The sequence below is a fragment of the Orbicella faveolata genome, unplaced genomic scaffold, assembly GCF_042242905.1.
Source record: "Orbicella faveolata isolate gen_17 unplaced genomic scaffold, um_ofav_v1 contig_14, whole genome shotgun sequence".
In the NCBI taxonomy this organism is placed as follows: Eukaryota; Metazoa; Cnidaria; class Anthozoa; order Scleractinia; family Merulinidae; genus Orbicella; species Orbicella faveolata.
This window is the reverse complement of record NW_028301541.1, coordinates 22,763,622-22,786,314: the sequence shown is the minus strand read 5'-3', so window position 1 is coordinate 22,786,314 and position 22,693 is coordinate 22,763,622. Positions and strand designations below refer to the sequence as shown.

Sequence of the window (22,693 nt, the reverse complement as noted above, 5' to 3'; positions counted from 1 at the left end):
TGCTATTGTTAGTGACGTCATACAATATGGCGGACCGCATGAACTTTGACAGTAGTGTGTTGAAAATGAGGGTTACGAGGACTTTATTTCGTTTTATTCCAGAACTATGATTGACGAGAATTTAAGTTTAAGGGACGAGCTACAATGTCGAAGAAACGAGTGGCTTATTTTTACGACGAGGACGTTGGAAACTTCCATTACGGTGGGTATTTGAATTGGAAGCTTGGAAATTTAGGGTTATTATTGAAATTTCCTCCGTTTATCTGCGTGGTAGCATGGATCAGGACGTTCTTAGGATCTTATCTATCCTTTTATTGGAGGATATTTTGTAGTTATTCCTGTCATTTTTCTACAATAAGCTTAGGCGTCAATCTAATACCAGATCAGGATGAAAACTTTGAAGAAAAGAGTCTGACGAAAACTTCATTTTTGTTACGTTGACATTGGATTCTATCCATTATTAGGTTAAATTTACACGAATCCTAACATTACGTTTAAGCATTTTAAACTTACTGTAGTCTAAATTATTTCTGAAGCTGTGAAAATTAAGTACTTGGGACATTCACCCCCTCCCTCTTCAGCAAAAAACTGGGGTGTCAGAACCAGTCCCTGTGTGTGGTTAAAAAATGTGGAAATATGTCCCATTATATAATTAAGATTACTTTTCTGCTTCTATTGTTAGGCCTTAATCATCCGATGAAACCCCACAGACTCACATTAACACACAACCTTGTGTTTAACTATGATCTTCACAAAAAAATGGAGGTAACAAACTGCTTTGTGTATTATACAAATACATACACATGTTGTCCATTTGTAGAGGTGTCTCGGTCTCACAGTTTTAAAAAGTTAAAATGCCTTGGGCTTAGGAAGAAAAATGCTTATCTCTCTGCCTGGCAAAGTCTCACATTTACCTTTCAATACCCCAATTTGTAAGTGAGTCATCGAGTAGTTCAACAGAGTGCATGCATATCATAATTTTTGTTTAAATGATAAATCCTTTAAATATCATTTTGTTGTTTAAAGGATCTGTGAAATGTTTTATGAGGTTTTAAAGTGCGCATGCTATTTTTCATGATGTACATTGAAAGAAACACTTGTACTTGATATGAATTTATCTTTTTTTCTGGTACAGGTGTATAAGCCTTACAGGGCGACATACCATGACATGTGCAGATTTCATTCTAGTGATTATATACAGTTTCTGAGAAGGTAGGATGAAGAAAAGTCTACTCTAGAGGTTTTTTTTTTCTTCAATAGGAACCATACATGTATCATTTAAGGTTGTCTTCACTAGCAACAAAGTCAGAGTTATGGTCGGAATTGTAAGAGCACTTACATGACCTAGTAAAAATTGAAAGCAGAGTCATAAGCTCAACGGAATTGGAGGCGTAAGGATCAGAATGCTTTCATTTCTTCTTCCATTTTATGACTCTGTTGCTTATCATCCAGCAAAAACTAGGTCGTCAGAGTCAGAAGCAGAAGCAGAAGAACCACACAATCACGAGGTCTGGAATTGAGCATTGGGATTGGTTTATTCATTCACATCTGCTTCCAACTCCAACAGTGCAGTTTTCACTAGATCGTAAGCAACAGAGTCGCAAGTGGAATCAGTGTTTTGCTTCCAACTCCTCTGGGTTCATTTTAGCTAGATCATATCACTCTGTGCTTCTGATTACAACTCTGAATCTGACTCTGCACTAGTGAAAACCAGCCTTTAGAGTTATAACTGATTCAGTCCAACCTGCACCATGAGCCAGCTCTCTACAACTCTCTACAGTGGCCAGAATTCTTTGTTCTAGCACTCTACCAACCCATACTCATGAACTCGCTGATTGAAAGTTAGTTCCCTGCTTGTAATGACCACCTCTATGCACTGGCCATTTTATTCTGCTACAGTGTGGTCTTAAAAAATAGGGTTAAGTTGTACATGTACATGTATATTGGCTGTTTGGCAGGCAGTAACAAATTGGAAAAGTTTTACTCTAGGCTTGTCAGCTTAAATTTAAATTGACCAAGATAGTGCTGGCATTTGCAAACTTTGAAAATTGTCGTATGTACACACTGTATTGTGCTACAGAAACTGAAGTTGAATACATTTAATACACTGTACAACTTTAACTGTTTTAAAAATACATTGTTACCCCATTAAAATCATAAATTGCTACACTGTAGCTGTGAACTACACATTGAATGTTACACAATATAAGTAAGTTATCAACAAAAGCGATCTAACTTGAAGATGTTATTTTTTTCTACTCACTAGGGTAACACCACAAAACACAATAGGACAAAACAAAGTGGTGAATAATTTTAATGTTGGAGAAGACTGGTGAGTTTATGGTTTTTCTAAGTGACTACCAATAATAAATACCACGGATTATACATGTGTCGTGATGAAGGAAAAATACAAGTGTACATGTGGGTCAGCATGGTGGGCTTGACATTCTGGCTTGTAAGTTGTACATTGTAAACATAATTATGTACATGTACATGTATGTTGGCAAAGATTGCTTTTTCCTTTTGTGTGATGTACTAGCCATTCTTGTAGCAGACCAGAGGTCCATTCCTCGAAGGTGCCAAAAGGTTTTTGCATCCAGAAAGCCACATTAAAATCTCAGACCTTATAATTACAGTGCTCACTGTTTTATTCACAAATTGTTTATATGAACAAACTTTCCCTTGATACAAGAAGTTCCAGGTACTAAAAACAGCTTTGCAAGCCCGCAAAGTTTCCGGGGCTTTCAAGAAATAGGCCCCTAATCCACGGCCCTGATAAATTCAAAGTACTTTTTGTTAAGGGCTGTTACTAGTAGTCAATCAGCTAATTCCAATACTTCTGCATATTAACCCACATTAACTGTGAGTCTATTTTTTAGTCCTGTGTTTTCTGGCCTGTTTGACTTCTGTTCAATTTACACGGGTGCATCACTGGAGGGGGCTGTGAGGCTTAATCAAGGGGTATGTGAATAGCTGCAATCCATGCAAGCTTGTTTACAATAATCAAAGGATATGACATGAAGAGATTCTTAATGTTATCAGTGCCTTATTTTTTTTTACAGTTTGGCGCACACAGTGATTCATTTAATTGTGATTAATCTGTCTTTGCATCTTGAAGTTCTATAATGAATGAGAACATAAAAATTGTCCCTTTTCTTTTGCTTAAAAGGTATGTGACATTGCCGTCAACTGGGCAGGAGGGCTGCACCATGCAAAGAAATGTGAGGTTAGTAATACATACAAATGTACTATCGATTCTTTTTAATCCTAAACATGATCAATCATAGCTTGTCATGTGAACCAGCACTAGTTGCAGTTAATATCTTACGTTCCCATAATAGCATAAAGTGACTATGTACAGGGCTTCTTGTCCAAGATAATTAGTTTAACATGTACACGGACAATGTATGTGTTTGCTGACATGTAAAAACTCTTTCACTAGGCTTCAGGATTCTGTTATGTGAATGACATTGTAGTTGCAATACTGGAACTTTTAAAGTAAGTTGTAACTCTGTATGCGTGTTTTTGGAGGTCACTGTGGAATGCTATTTTCAATGCTATGTAAAATAACATTGTTGCAATAGTATTGTGATTTACTTCTTTTCATATCATCTGAAGGAAAAGCCTTTTGACATTATTATATTGATTTATTACTGTTCTTGTTTGTGTGTTTGTTTTTCTAATTTATTTATTTATTTTTTTAAATTCAGATATCATTCCCGTGTGTTGTACATTGATATTGACATTCACCATGGTGATGGAGTTCAGGTAACCAAATCAATTCTTTTGATTTTACCTTTTTTTCCATGACCTTACTCTGCAAATTGTGATTTGAACACCAAGTGCTTGTATTTGTAAATTGAACTTTCCTGTCTTTACAATACATTCACCATGTATCTAGTGATAAACTATGTACTGAACGATGCTGGTGCAATTACAGGAAGCATTTTACTTGACTGATCGTGTTATGACGCTATCCTTTCACAAGTTTGGCAATCAGTTCTTCCCAGGAACAGGTAAAGATTTCACTCCACTGGTCCAAGGTCTAAAACGTAATTTCAGTCAGTAGTTGAGTCCTGTCATGATATCACAGGCTTCCCAAACTCACGATTCAAGGAGTCAAATCAAATAGATATATTAATGAACAGATTCATGTATGCGTATCGAGTGGGACGTGGCCACCTAAAGTATGCAGTGTTGTGTTTCACTATGGGCCGTTGATAGTTTGAGCACTCTAAAAGGCATTACTTGGGGTTTAAAATAACGAAAAATAAAAACAGGCAACAAAATAAAATGTTACGTCTTTTGAATGAAATAAAGAAAATATACTCACCCTTGCCTGGTCTCTGGTGTCCATTTGGCCTATTTCATCGTTTTGTTTTGTTTTGTTTTGTTTTGTTTTGTTTTGTTTTTTTTTTTTTGAGGTGTTTCTGGCAGCTTTCGTCTGCATACTTTAGGTGTTCACATCCCACTCGACACGCATACATAAATCATTAACATTGGATCGATTCCTCGAATCGTGAGTTTGGGATGCCTGTGGTGATGTTGGACTGGCTGTATACATCCTAGCAGGGACTGGAATCTTGGGATGGAATAGTCTGTACATGTATGCTAGGTATATTTTAGTTTGTGAGCACCATCATTTTAATGGGTGACCAAGCACCATCTTGGATTCTAAAACCTGAGTAAGTTTCCTCATACATGTAGCTTGCAAATACAGACAGATTTCCTCCTTTTGTTTCACTCTGTTGAAAACATGTGGCGGTCTGAAGCAAAAGCCGGAAATCTGTCTGTCTTCACAGGCTACTTAGCTTCTAACGGGTGAGTGGAAAAAAAAACAGCAGTGCTCTCTTTTCAAAATTCTGTAGGCATGCTCACAAGTGGTTACCTTGTAAATTTAGTATCTCAAGGTGTTATCAGTAAATGATGATGACAAAATTTGTTCTTGTTTACCAAGGGGAAAATCCTTATTTATAATGTCATTTTTGGTTTGTAAATAAACTAATTAATCATAGTAACCATTATCTGTTATATTTGTAGGGGACATGTTTGAATTAGGTGTTGAGAATGGAAGATTTTATTCACTAAATGTTCCCTTGAGGGATGGAATAGATGATCAAGGTAGGTTGGGATAATTTTTGTGAGGGCATTTTGGAATTATGCATCATATGGTAATGCAACCTCTCTTCCAGTGAACCTCTCTTCTAATCACTATGTAATGATAACAATGAAACAAGGCTGATTACTATGTAGAAAGCTTAACGGGACAACAACATGATAGAGTCAAAACTGAAAGCCAAGAATTGCACCCGTGGACAGCTGTTTCGACTATGTAATGACATCCCACTAAAGAGACTCCATAGTTTGGTGGTATGCTTCGTAAAGCTGCTGTTGTCATATGTTCAGATTATCCACATACACCTTTCTTCTGTCCTTAGGTTATGCTAATCTTTTCAAGCCTATCATGCAGACTGTAGTGAATCATTATCAGCCCAGTTGTATTGTTTTACAGGTAAGTTTTATAATCAGAGCTGAACTTATAGCTACTCGAGTCTCTCTTATTACATGTACATGTATCTTCACTTCTTCGTAACAATAGTATTCAGAACTCATTTTTGCTTCTATCTGAATGATGCCACCTTGTTTTAAGACTTATTATTACTTAAACTTATATTTGCTGTGGTCCCGTACCAAAGACCTTGTAACTCCTTGACTCTTTTGTCTGAAGCATCAGTTCTTTTCACCGATTATTCTGTGAGCTTTTCTTCTGAGGAAAGGCGGGAGTCTCCCTGGGTCCCTCCGTTCAGATCTGATACTTGCTATCAAGAGTCAGATTGCTATAATCACGTTTAAGTACATGTACTTGGAATTCCATTAGCTGTTTGTAACTAATGAGAGAGGCTAATGATTTAAGATGATTACACTGTTTTGTAGTTAATTTTTCTTGTCGTTTGTGTCTTCAGTGTGGAGCTGACTCACTTGGCTGTGACAGGCTTGGGTGTTTTAACCTCAGTATCAAAGGACACGGGTAAGCAAGGGTCATTTCGGCAATACTGACTTTGTAAAACTATTTTTCATTACCTCCGCATCTTTCGTAACCGTCAGACACATGGTATAAGTCGACGCAGTTGATTATTTGGACTGTTATATTGATAAAAGTGAAGAACAGTACCCAAAGATTTTGCTGGTCGTCTGTCGGCCAATTGTCGGCCGACTGTTGTCCGTTTGTCGTCCAACTGTCGGCTGTTTCTCGGCTGAGTGTTGGTCCACAAAGGGCCGAGAGTTTTCGTTATGTGTCAGACTAAAATGTAAGGTGTTAAGTTTGTTTTTATCTTTACAGTGAGTGCGTACAATACGCGAAGACCTTCAACCTTCCCATGCTAGTTCTTGGTGGAGGAGGATACACTATAAAGAATGTTGCACGTTGCTGGTAAGTTCTGTATGAGTCAATTCGAAATTTGTGCTAAATGTAAAAAAATCTAGATCGATCAAACAGAGCAGTACAAGAATCGACTTCTGATTTTGGTTCCGTGTCCATTCAGATTGAAGGGAACCTGTTGGGGTATATTTTAGCCAAAAGCGCAAAACAAATCAGCTATCGCTTCTAAAAAGGCAAAACGTTGACATCGCTAATTCTACATGTATTAACAACTTCTTATCCTTTTTTCTGAGAATTATACACACACTGTAACCAAATACGATTACCATTTTTGTGTTGTTGTTTGATTTTTTTCTTTAGGGCGTACGAAACATCGCTGTTGGTGGATCAGGAAATCTCAAGTGAAATTCCCTATAACGGTAAATATATTTGCAATTTTCTAGTGTTTGTAACTACGAGGAGAAAAAAACGAACAAAAAGGAAGCTATCTGTGCGATGAAAAATTCCGATTTGAATTTCCGGAAATTCCCGTTGCTGAATGCCAATGGAACAGCATTTTCTTGAATTCCGGGGAAAGAGACCAACCTTGCGAGGTATACCGTAATTTTCGGAAATGGCTTACTGGGAATTTTCGTTCCATTTGACTTTCCGCCCGGAATTTCCGGTTCAATGATTAGCTTTTCGAAAATTCAACAATTTCCGAATTGTCTGCATACTTTCCCAGGAATTTTCCGTACCATTTGTTCCCGTTTCAAAATTTTCGGAATTTCTAGTTGAATGGAAAGCGCCCATAACCTTCATAAAACCATAACGACAATGCTTGAACCAACCAATCACAACAAACCCAGTCCCACAATGAACCAATCAGAAATCGCCAGCAGTTCGCTGTAAAACTATGCAGCCGCCGCCAAACGCGGGAAAACTTGCGGGATTCATGATTCACGAGTTAGCCCTTCTGTATTATAGCATTTGAATAGTTATGGCTCCGAACTTGGAAACTAACGATACATTCTATGTTCCAAACAGATTACTTGGAGTATTTCGCCCCAGACTTCTCGCTGTATCCAGACATCGCGGCAAGAATAGAGAATCAGAATACAAAACAGGTACGTACGTGTCGTCAACCAGAGGATTAATTGCACGCTTGCGTATAAACCTAGAACAACCTCTTGAGTATTCTATTGCGCTACAATAAGACAGAGCACATGACTGCTATAATACTTGATAAGAAGCTGCAAACTACAGGTCGCACAGAGTTGCTGAAGTAGAGAGGTACAGTTACGTAATTTCCTGTCGAATTTTGTTTAGTCTAACCTCTCCACAACGGCCACGTTGGAGACAGAAGAAAGTGGCCGTTGTCGAGACACCTTTTTTTCTTTTTTCGGGAGTGCAACTTATTTCAAAATGTATTAACAACACAGAAACTTTACAGGTGGAGGTGGCTTTTAGTGGAGTTTCCAATGTAGTGGTCAAGTAAAATGCACTTGGGAATGGCTTCATGTTATCTATATCGCCTATGGTAATCTAACGTTTGCTAACTGTTTCTCTTCGTTTTTCAGTACTTGGACAATATCAAGCACACTGTTATCGAAAACATCAAATGCCTAACAGGCGCCCCCAGTGTACAGATGCAAGAGGTCCCCCCGGATTTCATGTGCTTGGAGGCCATGGAAGATCAGGAAGACCCTGACACCAGACAGGATGAGGACTCGAGGTAAGAAGGGGATGATAAAAAGAGGGAAAGAGAAGGGAGGTAGAGGAGAGAAGAAGGCGGATAAGATGTGTCGTCTACTAGCAAAGCGTCCCAGTTCACAAAAGATTTTTACGGTCTTCACGAGATAGCAACAAACCATTCTATTTCCCTTGAACGTTGTTGTTGTTGTTGTTGTTATTGAATGTTTATAGTGGTCGATGCTCTTAGCTACAGCTAGCTAGTTTTCAGACATGCCACTTAAACTGAAAGAAAGAAATATTTCAAATAAACATAATAGGCTCAAAATTCCCAGCTGGCGGGAGACAGACCAGTGGGCTATTTACAAGCATGACCTCCGAATTTCAAGTCCAGCGCCCTAACCACTAGGCCACGCTGCCTCCAAACTCCTGCGTTTTAGTTGGTTATTGTTCTGTGGCACTTCAAGTATCAGAGAAAGCCTGGATATGAAGTTTCTTGCTAGTCACCACGCTTCTCTCTTTTGATATAGATTTGATGGGGAGTTCTATGACGGTGAACATGACGTGGATAAAGAAGACGCGTACGTAGAGGTGTTAAAAGAACATTGAAGTAAGGGAAATGTTGGCTAGGGGGACGAAAAGCTGGCATGAGACATGGAACCTGCTGAGTACTGAGCCAGAAGGAAAACGAACTCAAGCAAGGAAACAAATAAATAAACAAACAAACAAAACAAACCAACGTCAGAAAAGAGCTGCTATGTTTTTTGGAAGCAAAACAACATTTGCCTAAATCCAAGTGCCGCTGTATATATGTACTTCATGAACGCCTCGTCAGGTGTCCCTGATAAGCAAAATCTCTTAAGCTCGATAAGAGAGCTGCAGTCCTTGTACAAAGACTCCTTTCGTATTTACGTGTAAATTTTTAATTTAACTGTAAACCTTGCAATGTAATCCGCGAAGGCCAGTAGAATTTGTAACATGTAAATAAAGTGATGGTTCTTGGAGAGAAGTTCTTGTTTTTAACCTTGTCATCTGGGTTGTCACACAATCCTTATTTGTAGCGTAGAAGATCACGCAACCCCTTATGAGCGTGACTGTATTATTAAAGCATCCTTTGTATGGATCACCTGGTTTAATAAAACAAGGATGATTGTTAAAATTGATTGGTGAAAAATAGTATTCTTGCTTTAGCACAAACTTGACGAAAACTAATTATGTGGTCTTGGCTGACTGGTAACTCAGCGTCCCAAAGGGTTAAGTGCGAGGTCTATTCTAAGAGGAAATACTTTGCACTGCCTCAAGAAAGGCTCTCGAGGGGAACGAGAATCAATTGCAACATCTTTGTCTGGCTTCGAGAGAGAGACCCAGGACTTGCCTAAAAACAAAATTTAGAGCACAATTTACATCAACGGAACCCTTCAAGTATGGTTAAAAAGAGTCGTGAGGTTTTAATCTCAGATTGAAGAAGTCGGGCAGACTTGATTTCTTAAAATTTTGCCATGGTTTCTTCGAACAGTCTCTGCTTAGATTCTAGGCCTCGATATTTCCCCGCGGTCAAACCCTTTTGGTTCACGTAGCATTTTTCTGTGGCCCAGTTTGACCAAAGAACGGCTGCGAATTTCCCATGTTCGTGGTGCGAAAAAATAGTCTCTTGGTGGCGTTGTTATTTACGTTCCCTAATTGAAAAGAGGCCCATATTTGACTAACACTGTTCCCTTGGCAGGCAAGCAGACTAAACCACTTGACCTGTAACAAATTTCTTCCTTCTGCTTCAAATAACGTAACAATGATTTCAGACACGTGTTTTTTATCATCATGCAACATGTTTTGTTTTTCGAAATGAATTTAAAAGTAAATTAATTAAACAATTATTCATTTGCGGTAAGACGATTAAAAAGGCAGGAATTGAGGTCAAACGGAATTGCGTAAACAATCATTTATCCGAATATCGGAACCAGCGGCATAAGAGTCTCTCGCCCACAGAGGCAAACGTAATAAATAACATCTTGTTTGTAAACAATGATATTCTGTTTGTTTGAGTAGTAAATAAGTACAACACATTTTTCTTCAATTTTTATACCGGATATAAAGTTTATCACACAGACGGCTATTAAATTTTATTGACCGAAAAATATCACATTTTGGCAGTGTCGCAAATAAAAGGTTATAAAGTCAAACTTTTTAAAGATAACATTCATTTGGCAATTGGACAGTGCAAGCTTGCGAAAGGGTTTGAAACAAGCTGAGCTAAGAACAGAGCGTTTTCACTCGCGTGGCCAGCAGCCAAGAAAATTTATTGGAGCAAAAGAAAGTGTTAACATAAGAATATAGCTCAACTCCCACAGGAATGGTTTGGTACACCAACATGGCCGCCGTTTCATTGTTGGTACACCAATATGGCTGCCCCCGTCCGAGGGAGCTGAGGGGGGTTCTCCCTTATATGGGCTATCTACAGTGGCACCCCGCCTTGCCACCACCCCGTTAATGCGACCACCTCGTTATTACGGCCACTTTATTCTGACCCGAAAAAAAGCTCAGTCAGTCATTTTCCGACCACCCCTTTTTCATGGCCCGAAGGTGGTCGTATTAACGGGGTTTCACTGTAGGTATGTGCGGCCCCAAAGGGTATGGTTTTTCAGCCGTTTTGGTCATAAATAGGGTATCGATTTTGGCCATTTTGGTTCATAAATAGGGTATGGACTTTGTACTCCAGTCTTGAATTCAGTATGTTTTTTAGAAGAAGCTACGATAAGACCATCAACAAAAGCCCTTCCGAAATCATGTTTAGGGCAACTGTGTCAGCCGCAACGGTCATAAACAGCGTATCGAGTTTTTGGTCAGGTCATAAATAGGATAGGAAAAATCGCAGATTTTGGTCTTAAATAGGGTGAGGGTTTTGGGAAACTATAGCCGCACACACCAACCAAATTTTTCTGAGAGTATCCCCCCGGGTATAGCTGCCGTGACATTAATTGAGAAAGCTCTATTACGGTACACGAGAGAGCAAAATACATTTCACGCCAAGCATTTAATGCGTTTAAAATTTCAAACAGCTGATCTGGATAAGGGAACGTGAGGCATTAAGCACGTGCTATTGAACATACTTACAGTAATCTGCAAAATCTGAGAGTTGCGTTTTGCATCCGGCTTCACAATTCCGCCCTTTCAGATCAGTAATGAACAGCCGTTTCCGTTTTAGAAGCTGCGAAGAGCATTTCCAGCGCCACTTGCTCGCAACCGATCAATTAATTTATTACTTATATATTTTTTGGTCTGAGAAACGTTTTTTGGATGTAGCAATTTTTATTCAGCTAAACCTCATGCAAGCCTGTTTTACAAGTCAGAATTAAGTGTAGAGCAGATGTTTGGACTAAATTAGCTCAGCTTGCTCTGCTTTTTAAAAAGTAGACAAGTAAAAGGTCTAAAAGAGCTTATTTTATCAGATAGTCCTCTAGTGATCTCTAGTGTTCTGCCACTGCTGATCAAACTCAACAGACTCAATTGTTATATTGAAAAGAGGTACACTCTTTTTTGTTTGAAAAGAACATAATTTTGTGAGTTTGAAATTTGTACTAAACGTATAAAATTTTTTCTTTCTGGGCAAACTAGCCAAAAAACAACAAAAACAGCGCTAGCCGTGTGTTCGATACTAATATCATATCATGCAAGAAGTTATGTGCGTGATATCAGGCTGCTGGCTCCAAAATTACTTTAACACCATCCAGACACCAAATACATTCGAAAACAGAAATTTCATGCGCAATAATCCAAGAATATTCACAAGAATATTTTCAGCCTAAAATCGGCAGAAAAATAAGAATATTTAGCTTCGGCCGGGAAAACAATATTCTTACAAAAAAAACAAAAAAACAGTGTGACTTGACACTGTTCTCAACTGTGCCCTGTTCTTTGTCATGGCAAGATGTTTCCCTTTTCGGAGACGATGAATTTAAAGGGAACTTAAACTGAACTCTTGATGTGTGGTAAGACGATTAGAAAGACACGAAGGTCAAACGGAATTGCGTAAACAGTCGATAATAGAAATATCCAATATCTGAACTAGCGGCATAAATGGCCTTCACTCACACAGAGGCAAATAATAAACAACATCTTGTCTGTAGACAATATTTTGTTCGTTTGAGTAGTACAGTAAGGACATCACCTTTCTCTTATACGCCGGATATGCAGTTTATCACACACGGCTTGCTAAATTTATTGACCGAAAAATATACATTTTGGCATTGACGCGGAGAAGCCAGTTATAAAGTCAAACCTTTCACAATAACATTCATTTGGTTATTGGCCAATGCCAAGCTGCAAAAAGGTTTTAAGCATGTTCAGCTAAGAAAAGGGTGTTTTCACTCACGTGGCCAGCTGCCAGGCAAATTTATTGGAGCTAAAGAGATTGTTTACATCAGAATATAGTTTAACTCCCACAGCATTGGTTTGCTACACCAACATGGCTACCGGTCCATTGTTTTGGGATACCAATATGGCTGCCGTGACGTCATGTAAAAACACTCTATCATGAGAATGGTACACAAGAAGGCAAAATATATTTCACGCCAAGCATTTAATGCGTTTAAAATTTCAAATAGCTCATCCGGAGAAGGGAACGTGAGGCATTAAGCACGTGCTACTGAACATACTTACAATAATCTGCAAAATCTGAGAGTCGCGTTTTCCATTCGGCCTCACATATTCTCCCCTTTTCAGATCAGTAATGAACAGTCGTTTCCGTTTTAGGAGCTGTGAAGAGCATTTCCAGCGCCACTTGCTGGCAACCGATTTATTCATTCATTCATTTATTTATTTATTTATTTATGTTTGGCCTGAAAAGCTGTTTTTGGATGAGAGCAGTTTTCATTCGGCTACACATCACGTAAGCCTTTGTTACAAGTCAGAACAAAGTGTAGATGTCAGATTTTTGGAATGAATTAGTTCAGCTTGCTCTACCGCTGCAAAAAGTGAAGATTAAAAGAGCTGATTTTATCAGATACCCTACCAGCCTTTTGTCACTGCTGACTAAACTCAACAGGTTCAAGTGCTAAAATAGGTTGTGAGCAGTCTTTCTTTTGCTCGGAAATCCTTGGGGCTCGCATACTCACGACCGTTCACTTTTCTGTTGCGTTCTTCTTTGCGTTCTTTCCCATGGACTTTCGAGCAAAAGAAAGACTGCTCGCAGTCTAGTGCTAAGGGACCGAGGAGTCAAAGAAATGTTGATTTACCACTTTCCTCCTTTGCGCGCACCTTGTCTGATTCATACTAAAACTTTTCGCGGTCTTACTCCTTGATTTTGTCAGGACTGTGCAGTTAGAAAATCTTTTTTTTTTTTTTTTTGTTGTTGTTGTTGTTGTTGTTGTTGTTGATGAATGAAGACCTCCCTCTCACTTCCTGCCCACTTTCTCCGGATCTCCAGATAAGAGAACCCTTGCTATATAAACTATGCACAAAGCTTACGTTTGTTTGGAGTGAGGAGACATGAGCAAAGTGAGGCTCTGCGCGATTTCCTGCGCCACGTTGACCATGGTCCCGAGTCAGCAGAAATCGATCTTAAATTTCACAGAGACCAGCGTGAAAAGCTCGTAGCTTTGACGTTCTCGAAGGTTCTTAATTAACCAGACGGCGCGCGACCTCTACCTACGGAAGTGCGTCAAACGAAACTCGAAACAGACTAATCTAAACGACTTGCCCAGGGGGCTGTTTTCAGGTTCACCTTTATATAACCCTATGGCGTAAACGTTTACCGTACAGAGTGATACAGACCTGGCTTGGAGAAACGAGAGCTGGATCGGTTTGAGGTTGAAATACTCTCGTGCAATTTGCTCCTTTGCTTCGTTTAAGATCTCAGGGCCTCAAATCTAAACGAGCTCAAAGCTCACTGAAAGCTGCTCACCTGACGACGGGTGGTAACCGTGTGAGAGACACTAATTACAGGAAGCTGGTTTATGTCAGTGCGTCAACTCGTCATGATCAAGCCCACTTCTTAATAAATTACTGACAAGCGATATTTTGCAAGTGTAGACGATTTGCAAATCCTCAGTCTGTGAAGCATTACTGCATTAATAAGTTGCAGAATTTAGTCGTCCTAACGCAGTGACAACGTGTACACGTAAGTGCAAAGTGTGCGCAAAGTTGGAGAGAATCTTACGAGCGGAGAATTCATTTTCTAAAGACAGGCGTTAGATCTTGTTTCGGGTAAGTGATAAGACAGTTTACTTTAGCCAGTTATTTATGGGGAGTGGAAAGCTGAAGCCGTGAACTGCTGTATTAGTTTACGCTAAAAATGCCACGTTTCAGAGTCTTAGAAGTTTAAAAATAGCATCGAAATCCTGAATCAGTCGATATTTTCATTTGTTAATTGGCCGGTTTATGGATCTCGGAAATTTTCCGCCAGTTTCAAATGGACAAATTTTAACACAACTCAGATAAGTTATGCAGTGAATGCACCATTTTGAGTTCCGAAGGTTCTTTCTCCAAGTATTTTCTCCACACCTCAACTCATCGTTTTATCGCTGTAGATACTTCAGACTGCCAATGTAAATATTTTAGGCTCTAGGAATTTAGATTAACTGCGAGCTGAAACAAGACAATGGAGACTTCTGCGAGACGTTTCTGACACACCGACAAAAGGCTAATGCAAGGATGGCTTGTTAACGATGACAGCTCTTTGCTCTGGGTAACACATGAAGTCACATATTACGAGCATTTTTACCCTGATTTATTTTGATTTCGACAATTTTACGCGGTTAAAATCTTTCGCGAAGACAGATTGGTGCTATCGCAAATACTAATTTCATAAAGGGTGTTTATTCCTAGCGATAAGATCACAAAAGCTATGCAGTCTTCCCGCGCACGAATCTTTTTTTATGTCAATCGATGAAAGCATGACTGTCTTTTCTGAACCAACTAGAATATCGTAAATCCTTCAACAACAGATGTAAAAGTCCTTAAAATATACCACGCTATCCCTGGCAGTAAGAAGATACTGCGGCGGAGCGCCAGCTATAAATGCCTGTTGTGTTAATTACTTGGGAAAACAACGTAAGCCACATCTAAATTAGCCGAGTTAAATACGCGTCAAACGTTTTATAAGAGTCAAATGGTTCGCTCAGGCGTCAAATGAACAAACATATTGCGTAACACTCATGGCTAAGTCTGTGATCCGTTTTACCCGGTTTTACGCGATAACGTGTCGACCTGGAGACCAGGAGATCCTAGTTTGGTTTAAACAGCGCCTGGAGCAAAGGGAAAAAGGTGTTACAATGCTTGCGGTTTGGTTTCCTATAGTTCAAAGGTCTACGGACGTGAAAACGGACGTCCTTTTACCAATTTCATGTTGGCGTAAGAAGATCCATAGATATGTGACAAATCATCGGACATCGGATGGTGAATTGCTTGAGAGGTGCACTGTAAAACAGAACGCGACAGCTGGATAGCTAGCTAGAAAGTTATTTTACCAATCTGTTCAGTCCGTGTTGTGCCATGAGTCCAGTCCAACCCCAATCGTTCAGTCCCGTCACACGCTCCACTTAAGAATTATATGAAGTATACTAATTAATTGATTGATTAATTAATTAATTTGGCTCTGAATTTCTCTACAAAATCAATAAATTGCCTTATTACCGCAATTCTTCAAAGTCGAAGACGTTATCTCCATATACGATCAATTTTTTTTGCAGGTCATCACAGCACGATGTTACTGAAACTGTGTTTCATCTGCTTGAATATATTTCCGTTGTTTGGTAAGTTGATGTCCCTTGTTAAGCCTTACTTGGGTTAGGCTACCAACAGCCAATGTTTTTCGTTAGCCTTTGAGCGTAACGCCAAAGAACGCGCTAGAGAAAAAAGGGCCGCGTGCCTGAGGGCATATCTTCTCGCGTGATCTTTCAGGTCACGCTCGCAGCTACTGAAGAGAGTCGGTTGTCAAGCAATCTTTCCTTCCAAAAACTGAAAGAATGCGCGAAAAGTCACGCAATTTCCTTCACTGAGTGGTTGAGCTTAATCCCAGGAAGGCAACTCATGGTGTTCTCCTGTCTAAACAAACTCAGCACGAGTTTAGAGGGGTGACTGGAGCAAGAGGTCATGTTACAGGCTTGAGATCCCCGTAGGCAGTCATTTGTACTCTTCTGAAGAGGAATGCGTGACACATGACGAGATAAAAAGGTTATAGCTTGTCACTAGTATTTTGCCCGTATTTGAATATATTAACAATATTAATGATTTTCTTTATTCCTACAGATTCTGCACCCTTGGACGCAACACCTAAGACAGGTAATCATGGGGTCAACAATTTTATCTCCATTGTTAACTCGTGAATTGCAATAGCAAGTTTTAAAGAGTCTTAGCGAGTGGTCAGATTTTGTTTTTAGCACGCGTTCTTCCTAGACAGCTTGTTATTATCTTTATTTGCCCCTACTAGATGTTATGCCAGTTTATAAGAGTACTTTCAGCCCCACCCTCATGGAAATGAGCAAATTATACCCTGAACTTGGTCATCCTGAGAGTATTCAGCCTCTCTTGTTGCCCTTACAGTCAAATAACTAACAAGAGCGCCACGAGCGTTAGTGATAAAACGGCATTCAAGCTTTTTAAGTGGCTGTCAACTCAGTGGGATATAGTTTAATAGCTTTTTAATTTTGATTTTCATATCGTGGGTAATATATCACCTCTGTCTTCAGTAGCCATGGGACACTGTCGTGGAATTTGTCTCACGCTTTAACATATCGATTTCAATAGATTTTACGGGAAGTGGCTAATTGAATTGAACCATAGGAAACCAAAAAAGCTATTGTCGGCCTAATAGTCTGACAGCGCGAAATTCTAAGACGCTTCCGGCGTGACTGAAGAAGCCGTATTTTCTCGAATAAAAAAACAAATGTTATGCTCTCTTTTTTCACCTAAATAACAAATTCTGTCCCTTAAAGATTAAAATAGCCTGTAGTAAACGAAAAAATCCCAAACGACCTTACAACAAAGAAATCGTTCTGAAATCTCTGAAAGAAAAACTTAGTGACTATGTGATAACCTACAGTGATATCGAGTCGTTAAGCTACTTAGCACGACTTGACGGTTGATCATAGTTCTCTTTCTTTATTTTGCAGCCAAACTCGACCGAGTACGAACATCAGGTATCAGTGAACTCCTTCTCTTGCATTTATGAACAAGGCTCTTTGTTGTTTCGAAACTGCCAATCAGTGACAATGAAATGAATTAAATGGTTAAAGCGACGCGTATCTCTTAGGAAGTACTTGCCCTTGCTATCACCTTACATTATGTAGAGGAGGTAACTATATCAAGATCCAGATATTCGAGATGAAGGTTGTAAATTACTTCCTCACTAAAACAGCTATTTATACGAAAACCACCACTCCAAATTATTTACGAGCCCAATGTTATTTAAGAAAAATGAAGCATTGTTCCGTTTTTCTATCGAGTTTTAAAATATATCTACTAGCGTTCTATCACGAATGCCATTCTCTGATTGGCTACGCTACTCACCATCTATTCTGTGATAGATAGTGAGTAGCGTAGCAGTGTGCTCTTGTTAACAAAATGAGGGCCGCTTCTTGGCGTTTTCGAAGTGTCTGTGAAGAGGATTTAGATAAAGTTTTGAAGGACTAGTAGATTTCTACTACAGCAGTAAGATTATTCGCTCTTAATTTAAAAATCAAGAGCGAATAATCTAATTGTGTAAACACGATTTTTATTTACACACGATTTTTAACCAATCAGCGCGCGCATTTTCTTAGGGCATTCTATTAGGAATAAGTATTAGATCACATTATATTCTTTTGTTTTCCATCTACAGGTAAATCGTTAGGATCGTCTTCAACAGATAACAGTAAGTTGGCGTAGTAGTGCTTATTTCCTTGGAAAGTGTTTTGCTTAATTATTTTTCAGCGTTCTCGTAATAACTTTACAGAGCGAAGATTTTCCCAGACCAGAAAATGGATCTTTCTCCGGAAATAACAAGATATCAGTACACAAGTATATGAAAAAATACATTATTACCGACTTCTTTTTTTAACTTTAATCTGAGAAACGATGGGAACCCGTTAGACTTAAGTACCAAATCTCTTGATATCTACAAAGTCCTATAGACACCAACTGGTGACGCATTATTTTGAGGTGGGAAGTCACTATTCAATTTTTCAATCCCCCCCCCCCCCGTCGGGGGTGAGGAGGGAGATGGGGACAAAAAGACCGTATTTTGGCAAAAGTGCCTAGGGTCCCGAGACTCAGTTGACCAGGATTGTAGATTCAGTGGCATAAGCACTGGTGATGTAATGTCAATAAAGTAACCCAATTCATCAACTACATAAAATTCACTTGAAAACTTGAAACAAATTTTAATTCATCGCAATCAAACCAAGGCTCTAAAGTAACTTTGGACCACCGGAATAGAACAGGGCGTGAAAGTTGGAAGGGGGATATTATTTCTCCAATAGCCTAAACTACTATTCAATGTCTTATTCAGTTTTTCCGCAGGACTGTGGCATTAGAAGAATACGGAACACTACACATGGACGAGTGAAAAGAATTGTGGGGGGTTCCCAGAGTTCCCAGGGAAAGTGGCCCTGGCAAGCGGCCCTATTTTACAAAGGAACTCACTACTGCGGTGGTGCAATTATATCTAACACTTGGATACTCTCAGCGGGGCATTGTTTTAGTAAGTAATGTTTTGTTCAAGAACGTTAATAGTCATACACCTCATGAAGAGGAAGAAAGTTTATGTGAAATTCACGAGTGCAAGCAGAGTACTCACTAAGTCGTTCACGTTTTCATTACCAAGTCGAACCAAGAGTTGCTGAGTTAGTAACTTGTGCATCTCTTGCTCGAAGCGCGAGTCAAAATAGACCGCCTCCTCTGCATTCTGCTGTCGTATTGTAGCATCCAGCTCGTGCTGTATTATCTCGCACTTTTAAGACTCACTGACTGTATTTAAACCTGCCAGCCTCCGTGTAAACTACCAATGAAATAAAAAGAAACGCCGAAACGACTTGGAGCAAGTCAAGAGCCGCTGGACCTCTCCTTCTCCCAGCAATATGGGATATGGACAATTCAGAGACTGGATTAAGAGGCGGTCGACATTCAGTCGATCAGTTGAGCGGTTGCTAAGTCGATTCAAAGATGAATTGATGATCGATCCAGATTGATGATCTTGCTCGCTCGCTTGCTGGGATGGTTGGTTGATTGATTGATCGATAATCGATCGATCTATCTATCGATTGACTGACTGACTGAGTGACTGACTGACTGAACGATAGATTTATTGACTGACTGACTAACTGATTGCTGATTGTTGATTGATTGATTGATTGATCGATCATAGATCCTCTTACATCGGCTATTCCAGCAGACTGGACCGTAGTACTTGGAGACCATCACATCAAAGAAAGAAACGACAAATATGAGCAACGAAGAAAAGTTGTCAACATCACAATTCATGAAGGTTACAAGTCCATGTACTTTGAGGGAATACATGACACACCTCCCAAAAACGATGTTGGTGAGGAATAAAATTAATTAATATTCTTCATCCAGTGTCATGGCCTTAGGTGTCCTGCGGGGCGCAATGAGGAATGAGAGATCCAATGTCATGACTGACATGATATGAAATGAAAACTTGAAGTGAAAATTATTTAAACACCACACTGTTTAAACACATTTTAAACACAGATTTAAACGCAGTTGAAAACATCAAAATAGTATCACAAAAGAAGACAATACTTTATAAACTGCTTTGCAATATTTTGGACGTGTGAGTCCTGTGCAGATGAATGAATGAATGAATGAATGAATGAATGAATGAATGAATGAATGAATGAATGAATACTTTATTGAACCTCCCCAACGGCGCTTTTCAGGAACAATGATAATTATGAAACACAGATGAAATCCATGTTTAAAAAAGTACATAAATGTAACTTCTATTTTCCCAGGAGACACGGAAGAGTTTTGAATGAACTTGTTTTAAAGAGATGGAATTAGAATTTGCAGTGTCGGTTTTTATGGAAGGAGTAAAACCGGAGAACCCGGAGAAAAACGCTCGGTTCAATGAAGAGAACCAACAACAAACTCAACCCACGTGTGGCTCTAGAAAATATAGGCCTAGCTAGGCTTCCAACCCAGCCCATAACTGGTTTACGTCCTAGCTTTGATTCAAAGCAAACTTTTTTAAACAGAGATTAAGAAGCCTTTGGTGTGAATCTAAAATAATCTGTGTAAGAAGTCTGAAATGTGTCGTCTTTTCTATTTCAGCGCTTTTAAAGCTGGACAAACCTCTTACATTTACTGACTTCGTTCAGCCACTGTGCTTGCCGCGTCCTGATCAAGTTTTCGCGCCAAACGAGGAATGTTACGTGGCAGGCTGGGGCCACACACAATGGAACGGCACTCAACCGGACATTCTACGAGAGGCCAAAGTTCGGACCGTTTCTCGTAAGGTGTGCAATCAGGAAAAATCCTACAACGGGACCATTCACGACACCGCACTGTGCGCGGGATTTCCCGAGGGAAGAATCGACGCATGTGAATACGACAGTGGCGGTCCGCTGGTCTGTGCGAAATGCGGGCGATATTACGCTTTAGGGTTGGTTTCTTGGGGTGATCAATGTGCATTACCGAACAAATATGGCGTCTATGCCGACTTGAGGGTGCTTACTCCGTGGGTTAAGGAAAAAGTTATAAAATACGAAACAGGATAGTAACGCACTCAAAATTTCAAGAGGTTTCTTTAGCGACTGTGTGAACTCATCCTTCCTCTATCCCCGTAGCCTGCGAACAGCTCCCGGCGAGGGCGGAAAAAATTCAGTCAGCGAAGCGAACAGACGAATTCATAACTGAAGAATTTGAGGAGCAAAGCGATCTGGTCGGGACGGTTTCGGGCTCGTCGGGATCCTGTTCGCAGACTACTATCCCCGACTGAAACAAGGCTTTCTTTATGCGAGGCGAAGAGAGCTATTTGTAGTTTATGTTAGACAGTGGAAATCTTAAACAACAGTGCTTTACGCCATTAAAATTATACACATTCACCTGGCTTTGTACAAACCAAATGCAGACTTAAGAGCGAGATAACGTTTTTTGACACTGAAAATGCTGAAATTTTGGTTAAAAAATCCCTAAATAGATTGGATCAGTATTGGGACAGACTGATTGCGCTTTATGGCCTGAAGTACAGTTAGTTTAGCTTCACAAACGTGAACGCAGGGACTTTGTCTCGTCCCATTCTCTCGTCTTTTTAATTTCCCTCTCAGCGCTCTCCCTTCAAGAGAAAAACAGAGTGCACGTTGTTTAGAAGTGTCAAGATATTTTCCATTCTCCCATTTATTCCTTGTCTAACCTCAAGTCGTTGTTTTTTGGGAAAGAATGTTATGAACTGATATTACTCACAATAGATAGTCATGAATGACTGAGTGCAAGGAACTCGGTTGCAGCTTGATGTAATCAGCTCGCGTCAAATAATGTTTGTTGAGCAAAACCCTCACCTTTTCGCTTGAAAGATGCGCATATTTGTATTATTTTCCTGATTGGCGCAAGTGCGTTAATCCGAAGACGTCTGTTCTTGTCAAAAATACTTCTTTACACGATCAGAACAGTTCTAATATGTTCTGGGAGCGAATAAATGGTCAGAATTAAATGTCGTTTGATGTGAACGATAATCAAATATGTGACATGTTGCGTGACATATCGTTACATCGTTACGTCATTTAGTTCCCGTATGTTAGATGGCGTCAGTTCCATGTGGACTTCACTTGAAATAAAGCCTGTGCTTGTGTTTTCTTGCCGGACTTCTGTTGTCCCGTCTTTCTTGAGTTAGCTGATTGATACATGGTGGCAGCGGTGGAGAATCTGCTCAGAACCGCTGCAAGTCATGCCTGCAACCGGAGTTGAAGCTGACGCCGTTTCTGCACCAACCTTGAGCGCTGCTCAACCGAATCGCCCGCCATTACCACATGTAAAACCTCCTGCTCCACTCAACCTTGCGGACTGTTCGCCGAAAAAGTGGAAATTATGGAAACAAACCTGGATTAACTACGCGGTTGTAGCGAAGATTACCAGCCAAGATGCTCAATATCAAAAAGCCCTTTTTCTCTGTACCATCGGTCAAGGTGCATTGGAGATCTTCAACGCCTTTCGGTACAACACCGGCGAAGACCCCGAAAAGGTCGACACCATAATAGCCAAGTTTGACGAGTACTTCACGGGTAAAGTCAACGAGACGTATGAACGCTTCAAGTTCAACCAAAGAAATCAAGAAGTCGGCGAGAGCTTCGATGCATACCTGATCGCACTACGAAACATGGCTGAAACATGTAACTTTTGCACTTGCCCTCGAATGACTGATTCTCTTCTTCGAGACCGTATTGTCCTCGGCATCAGAAATGGCGATGCCAGAAAAAGGCTCCTTCAAGAACGAAAGCTGGATTTAACGAGATGTATTGATATTTGCCGCACATCTGAAAGTGCCACAACTCAACTGCAGGCAATTGGTGCGAGTGAAAAAGTTGAGGAAGTCCACTGGATAAACCAATCACGTAGAGCGAATGGCAAACGGAGTGACCCCCCTGAACCATCATCTGACAGGAAAACCACGCAGTCACGAAAGCTCAAGTGCAAATTCTGCTTGCAGACTCATGT

At 39.9% G+C, this 22,693-nt stretch overlaps 2 protein-coding genes and 1 long non-coding RNA gene across 4 annotated transcripts; 2 read left to right on the top strand and 1 right to left on the bottom strand.

The window, feature by feature from the left end:
• The first annotated feature begins 3 nt into the window (after nucleotides 1–3).
• LOC110062226 (histone deacetylase 3-like) lies at nucleotides 4–9,213 on the top strand. The gene is made up of 17 exons (XM_020769101.2): nucleotides 4–202; nucleotides 683–765; nucleotides 1,136–1,212; nucleotides 2,267–2,332; nucleotides 2,880–2,961; nucleotides 3,170–3,226; nucleotides 3,443–3,498; nucleotides 3,711–3,768; nucleotides 3,941–4,016; nucleotides 5,041–5,121; nucleotides 5,439–5,512; nucleotides 5,964–6,028; nucleotides 6,341–6,430; nucleotides 6,740–6,798; nucleotides 7,406–7,485; nucleotides 7,939–8,093; nucleotides 8,581–9,213. Exons 1-17 carry the CDS (start codon nucleotides 145–147, stop codon nucleotides 8,657–8,659), a joined length of 1,296 nt encoding a protein of 431 aa, XP_020624760.2. The 5' UTR covers nucleotides 4–144; the 3' UTR covers nucleotides 8,660–9,213.
• Nucleotides 8,951–13,878, bottom strand: LOC149114540 (uncharacterized). The gene is made up of 2 exons (XR_016206494.1): nucleotides 13,817–13,878; nucleotides 8,951–9,177 (listed from the first exon to the last, which is right to left on the bottom strand). It is a non-coding gene; the product is annotated as an uncharacterized LOC149114540 (long non-coding RNA).
• On the top strand, nucleotides 13,840–21,843 carry LOC110062216 (transmembrane protease serine 11D-like). 2 transcript variants are annotated; one of them, XM_020769090.2, is made up of 8 exons: nucleotides 13,840–14,248; nucleotides 15,733–15,795; nucleotides 16,292–16,324; nucleotides 17,155–17,181; nucleotides 17,862–17,894; nucleotides 18,531–18,722; nucleotides 19,386–19,562; nucleotides 20,315–21,843. In XM_020769090.2, the coding sequence occupies exons 2-8, from the start codon at nucleotides 15,747–15,749 to the stop codon at nucleotides 20,758–20,760; spliced, it is 957 nt and encodes a 318-aa protein (XP_020624749.2). In that variant the 5' UTR covers nucleotides 13,840–14,248; nucleotides 15,733–15,746; the 3' UTR covers nucleotides 20,761–21,843. The 2 variants fall into 2 exon arrangements, with proteins under 2 accessions (XP_020624749.2, XP_020624750.2); XM_020769091.2 differs by lacking the exon at nucleotides 17,862–17,894.
• The last annotated feature ends 850 nt before the right edge of the window (nucleotides 21,844–22,693 follow it).

Coding starts and splice junctions, on each gene's coding strand:
- LOC110062216 (XM_020769090.2), top strand. CDS start 15,747: ATGTTACTGAAACTGTGTTTCATCTGCTTGAATATATTTCCGTTGTTT. Junction 15,796..16,291: donor GAATATATTTCCGTTGTTTG/GTAAGTTGATGT, acceptor TTATTCCTACAG/ATTCTGCACCCTTGGACGCA. Junction 16,325..17,154: donor GGACGCAACACCTAAGACAG/GTAATCATGGGG, acceptor TTTATTTTGCAG/CCAAACTCGACCGAGTACGA.
- LOC110062226 (XM_020769101.2), top strand. CDS start 145: ATGTCGAAGAAACGAGTGGCTTATTTTTACGACGAGGACGTTGGAAAC. Junction 2,962..3,169: donor CTGTGAGGCTTAATCAAGGG/GTATGTGAATAG, acceptor TTTGCTTAAAAG/GTATGTGACATTGCCGTCAA. Junction 6,029..6,340: donor CTCAGTATCAAAGGACACGG/GTAAGCAAGGGT, acceptor TTATCTTTACAG/TGAGTGCGTACAATACGCGA.